The sequence below is a fragment of the Hydra viridissima genome, unplaced genomic scaffold, assembly GCF_058129835.1.
Source record: "Hydra viridissima isolate aposymbiotic clone 2 unplaced genomic scaffold, HvirCarnegie_v1 scaffold_3, whole genome shotgun sequence".
Taxonomy (NCBI): domain Eukaryota; kingdom Metazoa; phylum Cnidaria; class Hydrozoa; order Anthoathecata; family Hydridae; genus Hydra; species Hydra viridissima.
The window spans coordinates 17200530-17220725 of NW_028324302.1; the positions used below are offsets into that span (position 1 = coordinate 17200530).

At 26.6% G+C, this 20196-nt stretch overlaps 1 protein-coding gene across 11 annotated transcripts; it reads left to right on the top strand.

Moving 5' to 3' along the window:
* The first annotated feature begins 42 nt into the window (after positions 1-42).
* On the top strand, positions 43-18955 carry LOC145198432 (nuclear pore complex protein Nup107-like). Of its 11 annotated transcripts, none has more exons than XM_090081882.1 (38): positions 43-273; positions 367-406; positions 2678-2791; positions 3669-3694; positions 3828-3893; positions 4192-4276; positions 4377-4468; positions 5432-5496; positions 5674-5751; positions 6890-6947; positions 7268-7434; positions 7803-7884; positions 8023-8073; positions 8184-8246; positions 8469-8559; positions 9599-9684; positions 10393-10452; positions 10547-10624; positions 11341-11420; positions 12003-12051; positions 12187-12256; positions 12749-12810; positions 12899-12943; positions 13304-13342; positions 13430-13526; positions 13618-13671; positions 13766-13818; positions 13976-14011; positions 14172-14274; positions 16298-16386; positions 16575-16646; positions 16840-16893; positions 17222-17296; positions 17495-17539; positions 17653-17730; positions 17839-17952; positions 18597-18647; positions 18782-18955. In XM_090081882.1, the coding sequence occupies exons 1-38, from the start codon at positions 103-105 to the stop codon at positions 18896-18898; spliced, it is 2856 nt and encodes a 951-aa protein (XP_089938008.1). In that variant the 5' UTR covers positions 43-102; the 3' UTR covers positions 18899-18955. The 11 variants fall into 11 exon arrangements, with proteins under 11 accessions (XP_089938008.1, XP_089938010.1, XP_089938009.1 ...); XM_090081884.1 differs by having other exon boundaries at positions 17653-17724; XM_090081883.1 differs by having other exon boundaries at positions 4380-4468.
* Positions 18956-20196: the final 1241 nt, after the last annotated feature.

Below are 20196 nucleotides of genomic sequence, written 5' to 3' on the forward strand. Positions count from 1 at the left end.
CACGTGATGTTGTTCGATTGTTTCTATGCTTTTTTTAAACATATAGATTCTTACTGTCATTATTTAGCCTGACAGATATTGCAAAAAAGAATAAAATTTGCGATGACTAAAAATAATTTAAAAAAAAAACACGCGAAAGTAAATAGCGGCAAAACAAACTTTAAAAAAATGGAGTTTTCACAAGTCTCTCCAAGAAATTTGTTTAGTCCCCATAATACTAAAGAAAATGTTAACGAGTTGTTTGCTTCAGTTGCAGAAAAGAAGAACATGCTTGTAGAGCGTTTTTAAATTCAATTTTGCATACAAATCTTGTTTTACATATGCATGTGTGTGTTCCTAAATACATTTGAATTTTCATATTTTTAGATGGAGAAAGATCTTAGGAAACATTTAGGCCTAAAGAAGTGTAAATTGTTTAGTTTTATGTATAAATATATGTATGCATGCATGCATGCATGTATGTATGTATGTATGTATGTATGTATGTATGTATGTATGTATGTATGTATGTATGTATGTATGTATGTATGTATGTATGTATGTATGTATGTATGTATGTATGTATGTATGTATGTATGTATGTACTATGTGTGTATATATGCATTTATGTATATATGTATGTTAGGGTTACCATATTTTCCTTTGAAAAAGAGGACACAACCTATTGATATATTTCTTCAAAAAAGGACCATTTTTATAGTAGCAAGCATATTTTATCAATACAGTTATTGTAAAAGTGTGATAAAGTACAATAAAGAAATACAAAAAAATATGTTCTAGTTCTAAATAACTATTTAATCGACTGTACATCCAAGTGCATTTTGCTGTACTCTTGATCTTTTAGAGGATCTATCATTTTTAATGAAATTATAAAGTTGCTTGCAGGATATTTGGTTTTTTGTTCATTTCTTATGAACGGATATTAAAGGTTGAAAGTTTAAAGACATTAATTATCAAAGTTGTAGACTGATAGTGTAAAATAACAATACAGGAAGGTAGGAATAGAAGTTTTAATCAAAGCCAAATCAGTTCTAAAAAAAACTCAGAGAAGATGGTAAAGGTAAAGAATGTAGCATTTTTATGAATGATGTATTGTCAATGTATCCTTGTGCTGAATGCTTCCTGTACTTGGGCTGAAAGACCGTTCATTTCCTGAGTTAAGTGGATAATTTGTTTGACCAGTTCCAGAACTTAAACAAATTTGTGAAAAGTCAGAAGTAAATAAAGATAAATTCTCTGAAATGTTAGCACATGAAAAAAGGACCAAAAGCTTTGAAACCTGTTTATTGAGTTGTTAAAAATTGCTTAAAATTGTTATATTAATGTTTTACTGTATTATATCCCACAATGCAAAAAAAATAAAAAAAAGTCTTATGGACCATACCTTTAAAGCACTTTATTTAGTATTGGAATGATAACCATCTCATTGACTGTGATATAATCAACATTTAAAATATCTGAATCACAATACTCTTTTAGCTCTAACAGTATACTCTGTTAACAGTAATACTCTGTTCTAAAAGTATAGGTGTTGAAATGCTGATAAATCTGGTACATAGTCCTCTAAATATCAGTGGTCATTTGATCTGCCTCAGTGAATACAGTTGCTAAGAATATGGGCTTGATAATCACCAACAAGAACAGGTAAATCCTTTTTCAAATGGGTGAAAAATTTTTTACCTATACCACTATACTTTTTCTGTAAAAACCAAAGTTTGTGTTAAAACTGTCTCAAGTAAAAGAAATACAACTTTCAAACAATTCATTTTTTACCAATTTATCTTTTACCTCAGTTGAAATAGAAAAAAAAAGTTCATTATTTATTCTTTTGATATCCAACAATTTTGACTGTGAGCCGCCTTTATTCTATACAAAATAAATAATTGCAGATTTATGATCTGTAGCTATCTCAAGATACACTATTTCTTGTGTCTGAATGTCATTTAACATTGAATAGCAAATGGAGCTAGCAAATTGTTTAAAAAGTTTTAGTCTTAGTGTGAGCCAAAAGCATAAATTTTTAACTTGTAATCTGGAAACATTTTATCAACTAATGCTGAGGTGTAGTCATTAGATTGTTAAATGTAATGATGTTTAATTTAGTGAAATACCATGATGGTTTAGCAGCTGCTACTTGACCTAATTTTGTGTCACATGTACCAGAATAATCAGTGAGTCTACTTGCTAAGCTTCACCACTGATTGACCTTTTGTGGTTTTTAGTCTCTTCATGATCAGTCAGACAAAGAGCTCCTTTATCTGCAATTGATACAAATGTACCATATCCACAAGTTAGGGACTCAGCATCAAATTTATTTCCCAATTTTTTTAAAGATGGATGCTTTTCATTTAGTTCATTTGAAAGCGTTATTTTTCTTTTTGGCATTATTGTATCTGGTCCAACACATTGATTAAAGCAAAATAGCTGTAAATATTAGCTTGTAAAATCAATTATAAAAGTAAATGAAATGAGCACATTTTGAAATCTTTATATTGGATGATCTTTGATATAAAATGAGGACATGTCCAGGAGAAAAACAACATGTTAACCCATATATATATATACATACATACACACATAAGTATATATACACATAAATATATATAGTTTTATTGATTAATATACTGTTCTTAATATGCTACTTTTTTTGATTTCAAATTTTTGTTACTTTGATTAGCTTTGCAATTGCTTGAACAATCAGTGAGTCCAGGTTACAAATCTGCTTCTGCTCTTCTTAGAGAAGCAGGAACGCCTGGACCATTCTTGCCATCTGAGAGACTTCAAAGTAATGGTAAATTTGCTTTAGTTGATCACTTATTGATGCTTATATAAAACACAGTGTATCTTTTTTCAATTTTGACAATATTAATGTAGTATTTAGGTATTGCCAAAGAATAGTTAGATTGACACTTTAGGTTGACAAGTTACACAGTCAATAGATACTCACTAAATCCTAAACCACAGACAGTTGCTTGTATTTGGATAGCCCTCCCAAGGAAATGCTAACTGTTCTTAGGATTAAGGCAGAATCATCATAAGGCCCCTGTATTTATCTAGATGTATTCATTGTTAAAGTTAAAATCAACTTTCTTTTTGCAACTGTTTTTTGAAACATCTTAGTGAAGTCTTCCTCAAATTTACTGTTTTTGTACTTCTTCAATTACAGTTATTCAGAATACAGCTTCTTTATCTTAGTAAAAACTCTTCTAGCTTTTTTTTTTTTTTTTTGTTAGTTTTTGATGTGTATGGAGTTTACACATGACAACCAAAGTTTGAAACATTTTTGTAATTGTGTCTATACTTAGTGCAATGTAATATTTTATTAATTTTTTTATTTTGCTCCATTAAAGTTAAAAGTTGTTTTTTTGTATGATACTTTTGATTGTATTTTGATGCAGGATTTATCTACTAATATTTTTTTTTTTGAAATTTAGAAAAAAAATTAACTCATTATCTAAAAATCAATATCTTAAATATTTAAAAATCTAAAAACAAAATCAATATCTTCACTGATTCTCATTTTATGGTACTTTAGTAAATTGTAAACAAAATAATCCTAATTTACTTATGTTTATTGAAAGCAATGTAGATATTTATAGTTTCCACTGTGTCTTTTTGTGTAATGCTGGTACTTAACATTCTAAATCACTCTTTTTTACTTCTTATAGATGTTGAAGCTAGTTCTCCTTTTCAGGTATTTTTCTTTTCAGATAGAGATAACAAAGTAGTTCTAATATTTTCAAATATAATTTTTTATTTCAAAAATGTCTTATATATAAATTTTGCTTTTTAACATCAACTTTGGTTTTTTAACTTTGATTCTTTAGTTGTATAAATCTTTGTTGGATGAGACAGTAAATAGTTCACTAAAAAACAACTCAAGCATGTTACAAGTATTCAATTAAATACTTTTTTTTATTGCTCTCAAGTTTTATATGAAGAAAAAAAAATTTATGCGCTCATTTAATAGGTTGAATAGTATTTTTTTTAAATTATTTTTTATGTTGGTTAAGTAAAATTATTTTCTAGGTTGATAAATAAAGTTGTCTGTACTCAAATATTAATTACAGTGGTGTGACTTCTTGTTGAAATAACCTCTTTAGTTTTTGTTTTAATTAGAAATCATTTGAGAACATCTATAAAACCAATCTTAGTGCAAGCAATTCTCTTTTTTTTTTTTGTTTTAATTAGAATTCATTTGAGAACATCTATAAAACCAATCTTAGTGCTAACAATTCTCTTTTTTTGGAAAAAGAAGTCGAAAAAGATACTGAAGGTAGTTTTAACTTTTGACAGTAAAAAATGTTTAACAGAAAGAAGATAATCATGATGTTATGACAATAATGAGGATCATGGTGTTAGTATTATTTTTGAAGTAGGTTCAGAGATATTTGAAGAATTCATGCAGCTTTTTATAAACCATCCTCATTCAGCTGATGTGTTTCAACTTGTAGAACAGTATGAACAAGTGAGTAATTCTAAGATTTAGGTGTATTACAATTGCAACAAAATTTTAAAAATTTATTTTTAACTTGAATGGTATTTAAAAACATGCATCTGTAAGTTTATTTGAAAGTTCAAAATCCATTAGTGTTTAATTACCAGGAAATGAATTTATTTAAAATTAAAAAGTTGTATATTAAGGACATAAAGTAATATCCCGGAATTCTAAAAATGTTCTAAATTCTCCACTGACTTTCTTCTTCTCTTCTCATATCTACACATCCCATTTTGTGTCTCAAATATTTATCATAAGAATTTCACACTATTCATTCAGTTTTGCAACTTTTCTTTCACCTTTTCTTTTCACTTACATTACTCCTTGCTTCTTTTCCAGCCAGTCTTTAAAACTCTTTCAGTGAGGAAATATGATTTTTTACGGTTGATCATGGGGTATTTAAAATAGACCATTGGATGACATATTTCAATTATATTTAAGTAAATACTATTAGGCAATTGTCCAATAAGATAGTTTCTTTTGTTAATGTCACTTTGAAGATACAGACTATATCTAAACAAATCTCTCATTATAGGTATTTCTGAAACATAAACTTCCATTTTGCTTTCTATATCTGTTTATGTTAAACTTAACAGAAAATAAATTATGTAATAAAAGAGAGAAAAAGTTTACAGAAGTAAAGTTTCTTAACGTATAATAAAATTTGCTTTTTTTTATATCTAAAATCTATTGAATCATCAATATTAGATTAAAAGGTTTTATGTTGTCCTACAAAATAAAGGATTCTTTGTTAATGTTAGTAAACACTAATGGATTTAATTTAAAGTTTGTTGTTCATACTTCTAGTTACAAGTAGAATAATGTAGAAGTAACCAAAAATTACTAAAATAACAAAAATTGTAGTTATCATAAAATTAGAAATCCCTTTTTAAGTTAGTCTGCATCAGTAAAAAAAAAAATATTTATATATAGGTATGCCGAAATCAGATAAAATCTTTGCTAGCACATATTTATAAGACTGATCCAACTAGAAAGAGGTTTGTGTTTTGTTTTATGATTTCTTTTACTTCTTTATATTTGCATAAAAAGATAATAAGAAATGAAATATTTGTTTCTACAGCTAAATTTAAATATTATATTTAATCTTAGTATATATTTAAATAAATTTTTTAATTTTTTGAAATAATTTATATTTAACTATGAATTGCATCTAGATCATCCAAGTCTCTAAAGCTACTTCAACAGTTGTACCAAGAATGTTATACATGGAGACTTGTTGGATCTCTTTTGCGGTTTGCATTATGATACTATATCAAACTGTATCTTGTTCTAATATGCAGCTATTGTTTTATCATCTTTTTGTCTTAGAGTTTGTATTTTTTCATTCTCCTGGATTGTGCATGATTTGTAAACTTTGTGGTAGGGTGATTGTAAATGAAAATTTTAAAACTGATTTCTTGAAAATACATCTGAGTAAATTCTGTAACTAACAAAAACAAACTGGCTTCTTTCTTTTCCTGCTCTCAATATTATTCAAACATTTCTAAATTTTTTAACACAAACAGTAAGGGGTGAAGATGTAGAGGAGGTAGAAATACTATTAGCAATCAGATCAAGCTAAGCTCATTACACTACAATTACTTAATTTGCTTAAGACAATAAAGAAACAGAAGAGTTTTCTAAATAATTTAAAGTTATCTTCCACATCATTTCATCAACCTTCATCAAAACTTCATTTATTTCATCAATCTTCTTGATCTTTTTATGAGAAAAATTATGGGGCACCATTTAGAAACATGGATGAAAGTCTATCTAAATAAATAAAGTCATTTATTTTGAAAAAGTGATATTTAGTTGCTAAGAATGCATACTAATTTCTGCTTGATTAAAATTTTCATTCACAACACAAGTCAGATCATATTTAGGAAAAAAAAGTAAAAGTGTTCAAATTTACATCATCCTTCCATTTTTAAAAGGTGTAGGAGTCAAATGTTTATGATTTTAAAAAATGTTTGATTTTAAAAGATGTTTTTAAATACTTTTAAAATGTTTTACTGGGAGTCAATTATGATTTTAAAAAATGTTTTGTAAAAAAACCATATAAAAATAAATTGAGAGTGTAAACTTGTTTTAGATATGGATTTCATTGTTTACAATCTTAAGCTGTATAAAGTTTTCTAAATTACTTTTTATATTTTCCTTTACATTATTGTTTTAAATCATATAAACAGCTTCAAGAGAAATTTTATTAGGATGAATAATTAGCTGTCTAATAATTATTACTCTTTTTTCAAAAAGTGACTTATTTGTTGATCTTCCATCATTTTATCAAGCTATAAACTTAATTGCTTTTTTAGTTTTCTTATTTAACTTAAGTTTTTTGTTTTTTTTTATCGAGCTTTAAATTATGTATTGAATATTCTTTTTTAGTGATCGCATGTTAGTTGAAGTTTTGAAGTCTGACATGGCAGATGAAGTTTATGCCATGGTAAAGATTAATTCTTTTTTGTTGTTAAATTTGTTTGAGAAAAATTATCACTTGCATGTTATAAAATTTTTGACAAAACATTTTAAGAAATATCAAAGTCATTTTTACAGATCACTCTAAACAAATCATTTTATACAGATCACTCTAAACAGGTTATTTTATACAGATCACTCTAAACAAATCATTTTATACAGATCACTCTAAACGGGTTATTTTTTACAGATCACTTTAAACAGGTTATTTTTTACAGATCACTGTAAACAGGTCATTTTTTTGGAATCTTTTTATTCTTGAAAGCGTATTTAATTTTTTTTTTGAAGGATTCAACACGTAGTGAGAAGTTAATTGTTGATCGGTTGTTTGAACGTGAAGCATCAATAAGACAGAGTCAGATCATTGTTGATTGGTTAGAAAAGAACATGCAAGATAAACTTGAAGATCTTTTAGCCACAGAAAATTTGCGCTTCCATTCAGATTCTTTGTATTGGTAAAACAAGTCTTTCATACGATTGCAAAAGAGTTTAAATATTTTTATACATAGCACAAAATAAATGCTAATGTGTATTAATGCTGACTAATTGGGTTATGATGTTATTACATTAAAAATAACTTAATCTGTATTAAAAATCAAGTCCATGCAGTCACTAGTTTTAAAAGACACTCAATTGATTGAATAATCTATTTTCAAAATAGAAACTATTAATGAAATATATTTTATTAGTTTTTTTTATCATTAGGGTGTTAAACTGAAAATAGAGATAAAAGAATTATATTCTTTTTCATTTCGAGATAATACTATATAGTTGTTTTCTTAGTATAAATATAGTGACTGCTTCTCTTTTTTCTTTTTTTTAGGGAGCACACAGTTCATGATTTAAATCAAATAAAAATGGGTAGCAAGGATTTGTCATTATCAGCAAATCTTGTTACAGAAATAGTAATATTTAAAATTTAAATGCTTTAAATTCCATCAGAAAACTTTTAGTAGCAAGTTCAAAAAAATAATTAAAGATAAATTTTTTCATTTTAATGTAAATTGGGTATTTTTTTATTTATTATTTCTCCTAAATTTTAGGATCCTGATGCTCCAATAAGACAACAGCGCACTTTGTCAAACCTTGACCAGGTTTTAGTTTCCGTAGAAATTGATGACGCACTGTTTGTTTTCAAAATAGTTTCACTTTATATTTGTCTTTTTGTTTATATAAATATCCTATCACCATTTTTTTTTTTTAGCAAGATGAGGAGCAACTTCTTCAATATATGTTTAAATTTATTAGAGCAGGGAAGCTAGAGGAGGTAAAACTACTAATTTCTATGTTTCAGTTTATGTTGGTAGTGCTCATATTTGATGATTTGTTTAATTATTTAAAAGATCAGCTGAAGCTTCCAAAGACAAAAAGGTCTTTAGAAGTCCTTTAGAACTTCTATATTGGATTTGCAGTAGTGAAGAAGATGTAACTGAGCACTATTATGTTGATTATTACACAAATAACTTTTATAGGTTTTCGTTCTTGTTAGGCTCAGAAGTTATGTTGTGATCAAGGTCATTTTTGGAGAGCAGCAAGCTTGGATGGATGGCGATTGTGGCATGATCCCAATTTTTTTTCCAGTAATTTTTTTAAGTTTAAAAGTAAATTGTTTCTAAAGTATTTATTTTAAGAAACTATTTAATGACAACAACCTTCAGCTGTAAAAGTATTTAGTTTAGTTGGTTAAACTTATTACTTTTTTAATAATTCATATCTTAAAATTGCTGTATGCTATATTTCTATATGATATATTTAGCTCTTGCAGTTGTTGTATGTTGTTTTTGTATATGCTGTGTTTAATTTTAAAATCAGGTAGGTAACTAGTTAAAAAACTCAGCCAGATTTTCTAGAATGCAAAAAGTTTATGGAACAGAGCATAAATAAGGGTTACAATTGTTTTACTGTAAAAAAAAATTAACTAAAAAAAGCTTGTAAAGAGAAAAGTGAATGTAGAAACCACTTATACAGTGCTATAAATCATCTAAAAAAGATTTGTTGATAAATTTTGACCTTTTTTAATAAATGATGTAATGTTATTTCAACACATTTTGTAATGACTACCAATAAATATAAAAACATTTTCAATTAAAAACATTCATTGTCACTAAGTACTGTTAACATCATAACTTTTTTTGCATTGAAAATGTCAAATTTTGTTCTTGCAAGACAGCATTTGCTAGAAGCATTGCTTTTTTGCATTAATTTTAACAAAACTGCTATTGAAATTCATTGTTTGTTAGAAAAAGTGATTGTGAGCATTCTCTATCCAAAATCGCTTGTAAAGACTAGTTTACACAATTTCAACATCAATTTCAAAGTTATGCCTTAACATTAATGTTGAGTTTGATGGGTTTTTACTTAAAGACTTCCTTACCACTATAAGAGAGTTTATAAATACAAGTGGAAGATAAACTTAAAATTTAATCTAAGCTTAAGTTGTATTTCTTTATAGGAAATACAAAAGGTTCACTTTTATTTATTGATGTTAAAACTGATGCACTGATCTAAACATACACAAACTGTTTTTGTTCTTTTTTTTTTTCATGTATCATCATTTATAAATACTTTTAGTTTTAAATCTATTCTAATAAAGTTTTTAGTTTTTGATTGATTTCTTAGCTGATGATGATATTGAAATTCAGCCTGCAGAAGGTAATCCTAATCGTGATTTGTGGAAAATAAACTGTTGGGCAATGTCTGAAGAGGTTGGTTTTGCTGACTTAATTTTGGTTCTAATTGGACTTAATTAAGGTTTTGCTGTTTTAATGAATTAATTCGTTGAACTGTAATCATTTTAATAAACAGTTTTGTGTTTTTTTTTTTATAGTTAAGTTTGTATTTTAGTTTTAAATCTGTTTTATCACATTTTGAAATTTTTCTTTTTCTTACTGCTTTTTGTAAATATTTGGGGGTTTTTCAAATAACAAAGTGGTCTTAAAAACATAAGTAGTTAAAAATCACTCAGCAATTGATTGTTACCAATGTAACAAGTGAATACACATAAAATATAATTGAGTTGATATGTGAAGATCATAGCATTTTCACTCTTTTCTCAAACATTTCTGATCTTGAGTTATCTATCATATTTTGTAGGAAAATTACTAAATTTTGTATTTGAGTTTGTATTTAGTACAATAATGAAATCTAAACAAAGCAATCTTATAGTGGTTTGTTTATATCATCATCTGCCGAACATCTAAATTTATTGAGATAACTGTTTATTTTTTTAGTATGTAAAAAACACTTCAACACTAAAAGTAATAAATTTTGTGTTTAAAAAAAAGAGTTTAAAAAAAGGAGATTTATTCCTACTTCCTGTAATTATAATGATTTATTTTCGTACATAACAAATTTTAAGTAGAAGTGAAAAGTTTGAAAGTTTTATGTAATAAAAAATTAAAATTTTTGTTTAGAAGAGTTTTCATTTCTATGAAAAAGCAATATATGCTGCTCTAAGCGGCAACTTAAACCAGGTAGTTTTTTTTGTATTGATTTTTGTTTTACATCTAGTGCTTAAAAATAGTCTTTAACAAAAGATATTAAATTTTTTGTTCCTCCCTTATGTAGCTTTTACCTGCTTGTTCATCCTGGGAAGATTGCTTATGGGCATACTTTAAAGTACTTGTAGATATAAGAGTTGAGGAGGTAAAATTTTAGATTTAAACATAAATTTAAACTTTATATTATATCACTGTTGTTATAAAAGTTGACTTTAGCTCTTTTTTTTTTATTATTAAAATTTGAAAAAAAGTCATTATTTCTAAATAAGTTTAAAAATTGACTTGGGAGGTTTTCTCTCAAAATTTTGTTTATCGTAACAATTAACCAATAGTTGTTTTCTTTCTATTTATTAGTTAAATAAAAAATATTTAAAAAATTAACTTACTGATAAATTGATTATTTATGCAACTTTCTTTAATGTTAAAAGATCTGTCCAGCACAATATTTTTAACATTTTGTGCGTATAAATTCACAAAAATCATCCTAACTGTTTTGTAATATTATTTACAGTTATTTTTCTAAGGGCATCAGCAAGCCCTTCTACCTAAGTTCTTCTGCTGTAAGATTTTATTAGAGAGATCTTTAATGCTATAAATTGTCAGAAGAACATGCAATCAAACTTGCATGGATAATGTAAATGTTTTCTGAAGAAGGCAGTCGCAAATATTTTTGAATTTTTTTTTTTTTTTTCTTTATCTTTATTTATGTCTTATTAAGCAAATTCAAATTTTCTTGCTTAAAAATTTTAATAAATCACTTAGCTAAAATTTTGTAAAATATACTAATGAAGTTATATATAAATATATTTGATTGTCTTATGTTGTTTTTTTTTGTGTGTGAAATTTTTTTTGATTTTATAGGAAATACGGAACCATCCACGTTCAAGTGATAACATGATGGATTTACCACAAAATTATTGGGCTCAGTTACAAATAAACGAGTTAGTTATAATATTTAGTGCCTCATATGCCTCGTGTTTTATAAACTTATAATACTTATTTGCTCACACAAAAAATTACTTTGATTTAAATATTGCTCTGTTTTAATATTGTCACATAAAAAGCTCCTTTGTGTTTAAATGTTACAAACAAAAGTTTAAATTTAAGAATGCAAAAAAACTTTAATTCTTTTTAACTTCACTTTTTTTTAAAATAATTATAGTTTTATTAGGATATAAATAAGTATGTCATTTATTTACACAAGATAAACTGCGGTTAAAATAAAATAAAAATCCTTTATTTTCATTTTCCTCAAACTAAAATTATCAGTATTAAGTACACTTTACTTATCTTAAATAAATCATAGTTTTGGGAAAGAAAAAAAAAGCAAACCATCTTTAAAGTAGCAACATGAGTATTAATTTATTATTGTTTTTTTAACTTGTACAACTGCTATAATCTTAAATCAAATAATTAATATTTATTGTAATTTATCAATAAAGTTGGGTATGTTTACTTTTAATAATTAGGTTTTTGAATGGTATATTTTGAGGTATTTTACGTAGAGATATCTCTATTTTCAGTTTAACACCCTTTGGGATAATTGAGCACATTAAAAGTCATCCAAATATCGTAAGTATCTACCTAAAGTTATCATATTTAGTTTTGTAAAGATTTTTAAAGATTTCTCCATCACATTTTAAATTCTTTTTATTTGTTAAAGTTTATTATATCTTAGCAATTTATCAGATATTTAAAAAAATGTAGGAAATTCGAAAGCAATGTGGAGATGCATACAGACTTTTTCAAACAGATATCATCCTGAATGATATTGATGGTACATAGTTTAATGTTTTAATTATCATTACTCTTTTTCAGTGTTAAGGTTATTTATCTATTTATTTTTTTTTACAAATAAGGTTATGTTAAAACTATATTATTTTTAAATTCATTTTTAAACTCAATTATAAACTGGCAAAAATATTTAAACCTTTGTTAAATTATTCAACAAATTTTTCAGATTCATTATTTATTATTAGTGCATTATTTATTATTACTGCAGAAAATAGTTCTCAAAAATGATCCCAAGGCTCTTAATTCTCAAGTTTGAGTTTATTTTTTAGTAAAAATTGCAAATGTCAACTTTCCTACTTAAAAATCAAAATTGAAATTAACTTACTTTTCATATGATTATAGCCTGTAAGTAACTGCTGATCTCATGTTAAAATTTAGTTTTGCTAGTTTCAGGTTTCTGTTTCAGTTGGATTTGGGGTGGTTAAGTTGTTACAAAATTTTGGATAATTTTTGAATGTCTAAAATGCTCTTATAGATTCTCTCAAGCTAATGAAGAACTTGACTCACAGCAAAGATCCTCACCTTGTTAGATTCATGGTAACTTGGTTCATCTTTTTGATGAAGAGTTTTCCTTTCTTTAAAAAAATGGTAAAATAATTCATCCAATTATCTTGTTTTCATTCAGGCACATCTAGTTTTATTTCTACAAGCTATTGGAATGCAGACTCAGGTTTTGTGGTTGCTTTTTTCTTTTTTTCTTTTTTTTCTTATCTATACTTTTGAAAAACAAACCAGATAAAAATGCTTGGTTTCTGAAACATAAATATTATTAATATTTATGTTTTTTTATTATTGTTATAAATCATTAATTTCTGTATGGATTGTACAAATCAAACAAATATAGCTTAAGATTATTAGCCTCTGATTCTTGTAACATTTATCACATTATTTTATGATATTTAATCAGCAAAAAAATAATTTGAAGCATTCACTTGTCATGATATACAGTTGTATTCAAAATATACTTTAATCATAAGGTTTTCCTGGTGAATATTTAAAATATACTTTATATCAATTTATCTAAAATTAGGAAGAGATTTGCAATGAAGTGTTGCATAGTTACGTTAAGGTAGCTTTTTATTGTTTCTTTGTAACAATAGCAGCAATCAAAATTACAAAGTGATTTTAAGATTTTTTATTGTTTACACTTGAATAGGTGCTGATAGACATAAAACAAAAGAATTTGGTTGCAACATATACAGCACGTCTCCCACCAGATATGCAAGTAAAGGTTTATGCTAATTTCTTACAAGGTAACTTCTTTGTCATTTCTTTTTTTTTCTTTGTGCAGAAGACATGCTAGATAATTAAACAGATGCAGAAGTATAACTTTCTTTTATATAGATGTGGATGATATTGAGTCACGTCAGAGTTATTTAGACCTTGCAGATGAAGCCGGTAAACTATGATTTACTAACTATTTACTAATTATTTAAAGATAAGCTTTGTTTATTCTTGAGATAACACATTTTTTTCCTTTTACACTTTATAGGCCTTGATCTTCAATTAATTACAAAATGCATTGTGGAAAATATCAGAGCAAAGGTTTGAGATTTAAAAAATTGCTAACATTCTTTATTTTTATCATATTATTTTATTATATTTTATTATATTTCATTCTTTATTTTTATATATCTTTACTGCTGTCTTTCTTTAAAATTTATTTATTTATTTTTTTTTTTTGTTTCTTTTTTTTTTTTAGGATTTTGAAATTACTAACGAAGAAAAAAGTACTCAAGTAATATACCCTTTTAGTAATATTTTAGTTATGTTTACTGTTTTTAAATACAAATAAATAATTAGAAAGTTCTCCCAAGCTGAAACTGAAATGATAGGAAGAAAAGTTCATAAACATATGGTTCCTTTTTTTTTTGTATATATTCAATACTCTTTTTTAGGTGGATTTACAAAAGATTAATTCTATTGATTGGTTGATATTTGATCCTGCACAGAGAGCTGAAGCTTTGAAACAGGCCAATGCCATTATTCGTGGTTTCTTAGGTAAGTTAACCTGAATTGTAAATGCTTAAAAATTCTTTTTATAAGTTATATTTCTAACATTCACTTTTTGAAGTTACAAAAGAAAATTGAACGTATTTTATGTGAAGAAAGTTTCGTCAAGAATAGAAAAAGATAATTAAGCCTTTATATAATGTTTTGTAATCAATTCTTTAAATAGAAATCTTATCTTGAAGATGTCCCCTTTAAAATAATCCTGAAAATATTTAACTTATTGTTGTTGAGAGAAACTTATTTGTTGACAGTACTGCATTATAAATGTTGAAACATGAAAACGTCTGTGTTTGTTTCTTTTATAGATTAATATATCATATAGCTTAATTTTGTATAGTTCTGGGTTACTTTATGTATTCCTAATTTTTGCTCATTGGAAATATTTAGTTAAGTGTTTAATTTTAAGTGTCTGTTACAGATACAGAGATTTACTATTCTTTAATTTTGTTTTAAATCAAATTTAAAATAATAATTATTTTATTATTATTTTTTTTAAATTAAAAAATGAATAGTTTTAATACTTTTATTTACTCTACTTTTATTTAAAATAAAGTTTAAAAATGATAATTATATACTAGTTAAAGTAAAGAAATTGAAAATTGAGTTTCTTTTTTTATACTTACTCTAGCTGGAATACATGGTGCAATGCAGCGGGTTTTCCAGCTATCAGATATAAAGTGTTACTGTATTAATCAGAAATGTAATTGTAGCAATGTAATCATGTTTTTGGGAACTAAGCCACACTGTGGTAATGTAGCTTTTTCACAAAAAACACATCACAATAATCTAAATAACAAATAACAATAATCTTCCCTCCAAACAAAAACCTGTCTTTACAAATTTTCCTGTTCATTTATACTGTACACTTTTCCAAAAATATCCCTACAAAATCCTTACAAAAAACTGCTAACGTATTTATAATTTTTTGGTTTTCACTGGTAAAAACTATTAAAATTATTAGCTTCAAAATCACCTCCTTGCAGGGGGCAAGGAGTGGTTGGAGTGGATTGCAACTTAGTTCCAGCCACAAGCACCCTGAACATGGAGTCTGGGGTGGTCCAAACCTGGCCTAAAACCTTCCCTGGGAAAAATTAGACCTATGCGCAAAATTTGGTGAGGATCAGATCAAAACTGTGAATTTTTATAAAGAATGCACCCACATACACATATACAAACTTTGGGCTTTACATATTAATTTGTTGTGACAAATTGAAATATAAATTTATTGAAATAAGTGTGCTAATTTCATAAATAACATTTGAAGCAATATAAATTTTAATGTTTAAATTATCATATTTACTTCACATCATGGAAAGTGATATTTACAAATATGTGCAACTCACCCACCCCAGAAAAAAAAAACAAAAGACAACTAAGATTAAACTTTGAAATTTTTAGATATTTTTGAAAGTAGTTTAAGTCAAGTTAGGGCTGCTGCTTCAAGTAGGTAAACTAAGTAGCTTCTTTTAAGTTTTAAATGACAAGATTTTTTTTTTTTAAAGAAATATTGAGCTTTATTCTCATTTTCATAGATTTGGAATTCCTTTTTTTTCTCTACAACCTGAATCATGCATGTTGATCTTAATTTTTGTGCCAAATGGTTAAAGTTTTCTAACTTTAATACGAAATTTAATTCATGTTCTTTTTTCATTTTGTTTTCCTTTTTGAAAAGAGCTAGAGTATTCATTCCACTCTGCAGGATTAAGATTTCAAACTTGTTTACCAACATTCAATGCTTAAATATAAGTCAGATGCTTTTGAAGTTATTAAACTATCTGTTTGGAATACATATTTTTCATCTGTCAGCATGCATGTGTATAAGAGCTATTGCATTCTCTTTGTTCTACTTCCAAATGTTTGAAAAGAGAACTTTCTTTTATATCTATAAAAAAAAAAAGTTGAACAAAATATTCTAATGAAAACTAATTATCCATTTGAGCTTTGGTTTTGTGATGTGCAATCTAAAGAACAATAAATATATAGTAACAAACTATAAATTTTTTTCATTAAGCGGAAAAGAAACACGATTCTAGTCAGATGTTGTTCAACCGAGTTCCTTCTGATTCAATCAATGTTATTTACAAGCAGTGGAGAAAAAAGGTAGTTGTAAGTTTCATCTACTAAAAAAAAAGTTTTATTAAGATATAAATCCACAAGATAAACTGCAATTAAAATAAAGAAAAAAGACTTTATTTTCATTTTCCTCAAACTAAAGTTATTAGTATTAAGCACACTTTACTTAGCTTGTTAGTTTAAAGATTTTAACGTTTCAAATTATATACTTTTAGGCTGGTGAAAAATCATTACCTTTAGAAGATGACAATGCTATAAGAGAATACTTGTGCATAAAAGCCTATTTAGTGTGTATATGAGACTTGATACCTTTTTTTTTAAAACGTTTGTTAACATTTTGTAAACAAATTTTGAATTTATTATTATTATTTTTTTTTTTGGTCTATTAAAAGATGTGTTATTATCTTACATAATATCTTTTTATTTTTATCTTTAGCTGTTATGCTTTGTCTTTGACAATATTTATTTTTGTAATTATAGAATGCTCATGATGCCTTTAATGCTTGGTTTCAACACTATCACCATCAAGCACCGGTTTGAACTGCTTTTTTTTTTTTTTTTGTTTCATCTTTCAGCAATTATGCTTAAACAAAAAAATATTGTGTTCAAAATTGTTCCGATACACGTTTAAGTATTTTTCTGACCACAAAGTTGACCTACTTTCTGCCGAAAAATCATCTCCTTGAAAATTAAGTGCTTAAAATATTTTTTTCGCTGTTAAAATACTGTTTTTTATTACTAAATCAATTGAGACAATTTTTTTTTTAACGTTAGTCTGAGCCTGAGCAGAGGACTTTTCTGATTGGTTATTTTTTATTATTCAATCAATTGAGATCTAGGATTTTTTTTTTCTTTATGTCAGTCTGAGCCTGAGCAGAAGAATTGGAAATCATTTAAAGAACAAGTAGCTTTTGAAGAAGAGACCAAAGAATATAAGGTAAATATAATCAAATCAGAGAGAAAAACATCGTCACGTTGTTATTAGATTTTCTTCAAAAAAAAAGTCACTTGCACAGACAATCAAAATGTTAACTTCCTCAAATATGTGAATTACAGTTCTTCACAAACAGGATTTAATTTTTTAAAATCTTTATCTGTGTTTCTAAACTGTTCTTTGTATGCCGCTGTTTTTCAGTTGCAGCATTCACGATGGTTAAAGACATTAGAATCGCATGTTAAGGTAAAGTAATGCAAAAAAAGATTTCTAAATTTTTAAAAAATTTTTTTAGGCGTTTATACTATTTCCATTTATGATTTCTTCATTATTTAACCTATATATTTTTTTTTCTTCAGTCAGTTTCTGAATGTATTTACAATGTTCTGTTGTTCCCAGGCGGTTGGATGGTGGATGAAAAACATGTTACAGTTATGGTGTTGCCTTTTTTTTTAAGCGTAGCTTTTAATAACCTTCACAAATTTTTTTTATTGCAAGACGTTCTTTATAAAACTTGACTTGTGAATTTTGTATATTGATATTAGATTGCTAAAGGTGATCCTCGCAGTCAGCAAATGATTCTTTTGCGGCAGTTATGTATACCTTACCTTTCTTTCTTATTGATGTCTGTTTTACAGGCTAGTCAAAATCATAGGCAGGTAAGGCTCCGGCGTCGTTTGTGCATATTATACGTTTATAAACATCAATAAAACTTAAGTAAAAATTTCACTCCAAGTTTTAAAGGTGTTTTTGTGTTTTTATATGTATTAATTTTCTGGATGCATGTTAGTTTTTTATGTGTTGATTTTCTGTAGGTGTTGGTTTTCTATATGTTATTTTGCTAAGTTTATTGTGCTTTTTATCGGGTTTTTCAGGCATATTTTGAATGTGCAATACAAAACTGGTTCTTTTTGATTTCTCACAAACGTTTAAAAGGTGTTAGATGTCATAGAGTAGTGATGGGGAAACCACGGTCTGCTGGCCAAGTAGGACCTGCCGAGGCTATTAACATGACCCCGCGATACCTTCTGATATATATTTTTTAAATTCTCGTTTTACGTTTCGATAAAAATTATAAATCAAAATTATAATAAAATTTTTCGAGTGATTTATCTTGATTTAAAAAAGGTTCCCCCATCACTAATATAGAGAAGCGGACGTAACATAACAATACTGAGTTTTGCTTATATTCAAAGTTAATTTCTTGATATATATATATATATATATATATATATATATATATATATATATATATATATATATATAAGCGTATATATTTACTTATATTTATATATATATTTAGTGTTTTCAACTCGCTGAACTTATTCAATCGAGGCAACATAAGCTGTACGAGGTGATTTTCTAATGTTTTGGTTTGGTATTCTAAGACTTCCCAAACAAAAGCGACGTAGCGTCTTTTTATTTATTCAAGCATCGTGCTTTTTTTTTTTTTTACTCAACCGATTACGTTGTACTTTTTTATTTTAGGTGTTTCAAAAAATCGAGCTGCAGAAGTTTTTGAAATTGTTACGAGACTCTTCAATTGTATTATTGCAAGAAGGGTATGATCCCCTCGGCTTCCAGCGTACTATTGATTTGGTGTAAAGTGTTTTTTTAAGGCTAATATTATAAAAATATGCGGAACTTGTTTTTGAATTAAAACTGTTATGTTTATTCGATTAGCTTCCATATTTAAGCAATGGAAATATATAAATCCGTTAAATGTTTTTAATGGAGGACGAGAAAATATTTTTTTAAAATATTTGAACTGGACGGACAAGAAAAAATCCTTAGTAGTCCTTTCAAAAAATACGATAGGAGCTGGCAATGAAAAGCAAACAAAAATAATTAAGGTGGTTTCACAGGAAATGTTTTTTTTTTTTAGTAAAATAACTTCAATCAATTCTAAAATCAGTTTTATAAATTCAGTTTAATGAAAATAATAATAAAATATAAATGTTCATTGAAAAAAAAGAGGATTTAATTGATAAAAAAGCATATTTTTATTTATTTTACAAAACACGACTAAACCAGAATGGCTAATTAAAACAACTCGCTACTTTGCGATATTATTATCTGATATACGAGGTAGAGGACGGACTAAGATCAATTATAAAAACAAAATATTTCTTTTAAGTCCCTAAAAACTGAAAATTGACTAATTTTTAGGGGGCAAGGTTCAAAAAAGACTTAGCACTCGATAATTATTCATTCAATTATCAAAATTCTAGTTCATTCTCTACATATACAGTTGTGGACAAAATAATAGTAGTGTGATTAAAATTAACGAATTAATATTATTATCTTTAAACAGTTACTGAAAATGAAATTGTAATACTGGATTGTTAATTAAATAGGTGAGATGATAAACTAATTAGTAGAAAATTTTAAATTTTTGCTTTTATTTATAATAATTATAAGTATAAAAAACAGGTTGGACATAATAATAGTAGTATTAATTTATTTAATGTTATATTACAAATAATTTATTTTACTGACAAAAAAATGATATAAATTTAATTAAACAATAGTAAAAAATTAATATTTAATCGCATGCCCCCGGTTTTTTATCACAGCTTTGCATCTATTCGGCATTGAGTTAATCAAATTTTGACAAGGTTCTAAAGGAATGTTGTTCCAAGCATTCTGGACAACTTGCCATAACTCCTGCTGATTTTTTGGTTTTTGATTATAGACTGCCTCTTTTACATCCGTCCAAAGGTTTTCGATCGAATTGAGATCTGGTGACCGTGCAGGCCAATGCATAACTGCAACCCTATTCTCGATGAACCAATTTTTTACTCTGCGACTGGTATGCTTTGGATCGTTTTCCTGGATATAAACCCATCTTAGGGGCATATCTTCTTCGGCATAGGGCAACATGGTATTTTGTAATATTTGAA

Coding starts and splice junctions, on each gene's coding strand:
- LOC145198432 (XM_090081882.1), top strand. CDS start 103: ATGACTAAAAATAATTTAAAAAAAAAACACGCGAAAGTAAATAGCGGC. Junction 5,497..5,673: donor ACTGATCCAACTAGAAAGAG/GTTTGTGTTTTG, acceptor AATTGCATCTAG/ATCATCCAAGTCTCTAAAGC. Junction 17,540..17,652: donor CATTAGAATCGCATGTTAAG/GTAAAGTAATGC, acceptor TTTTTTCTTCAG/TCAGTTTCTGAATGTATTTA.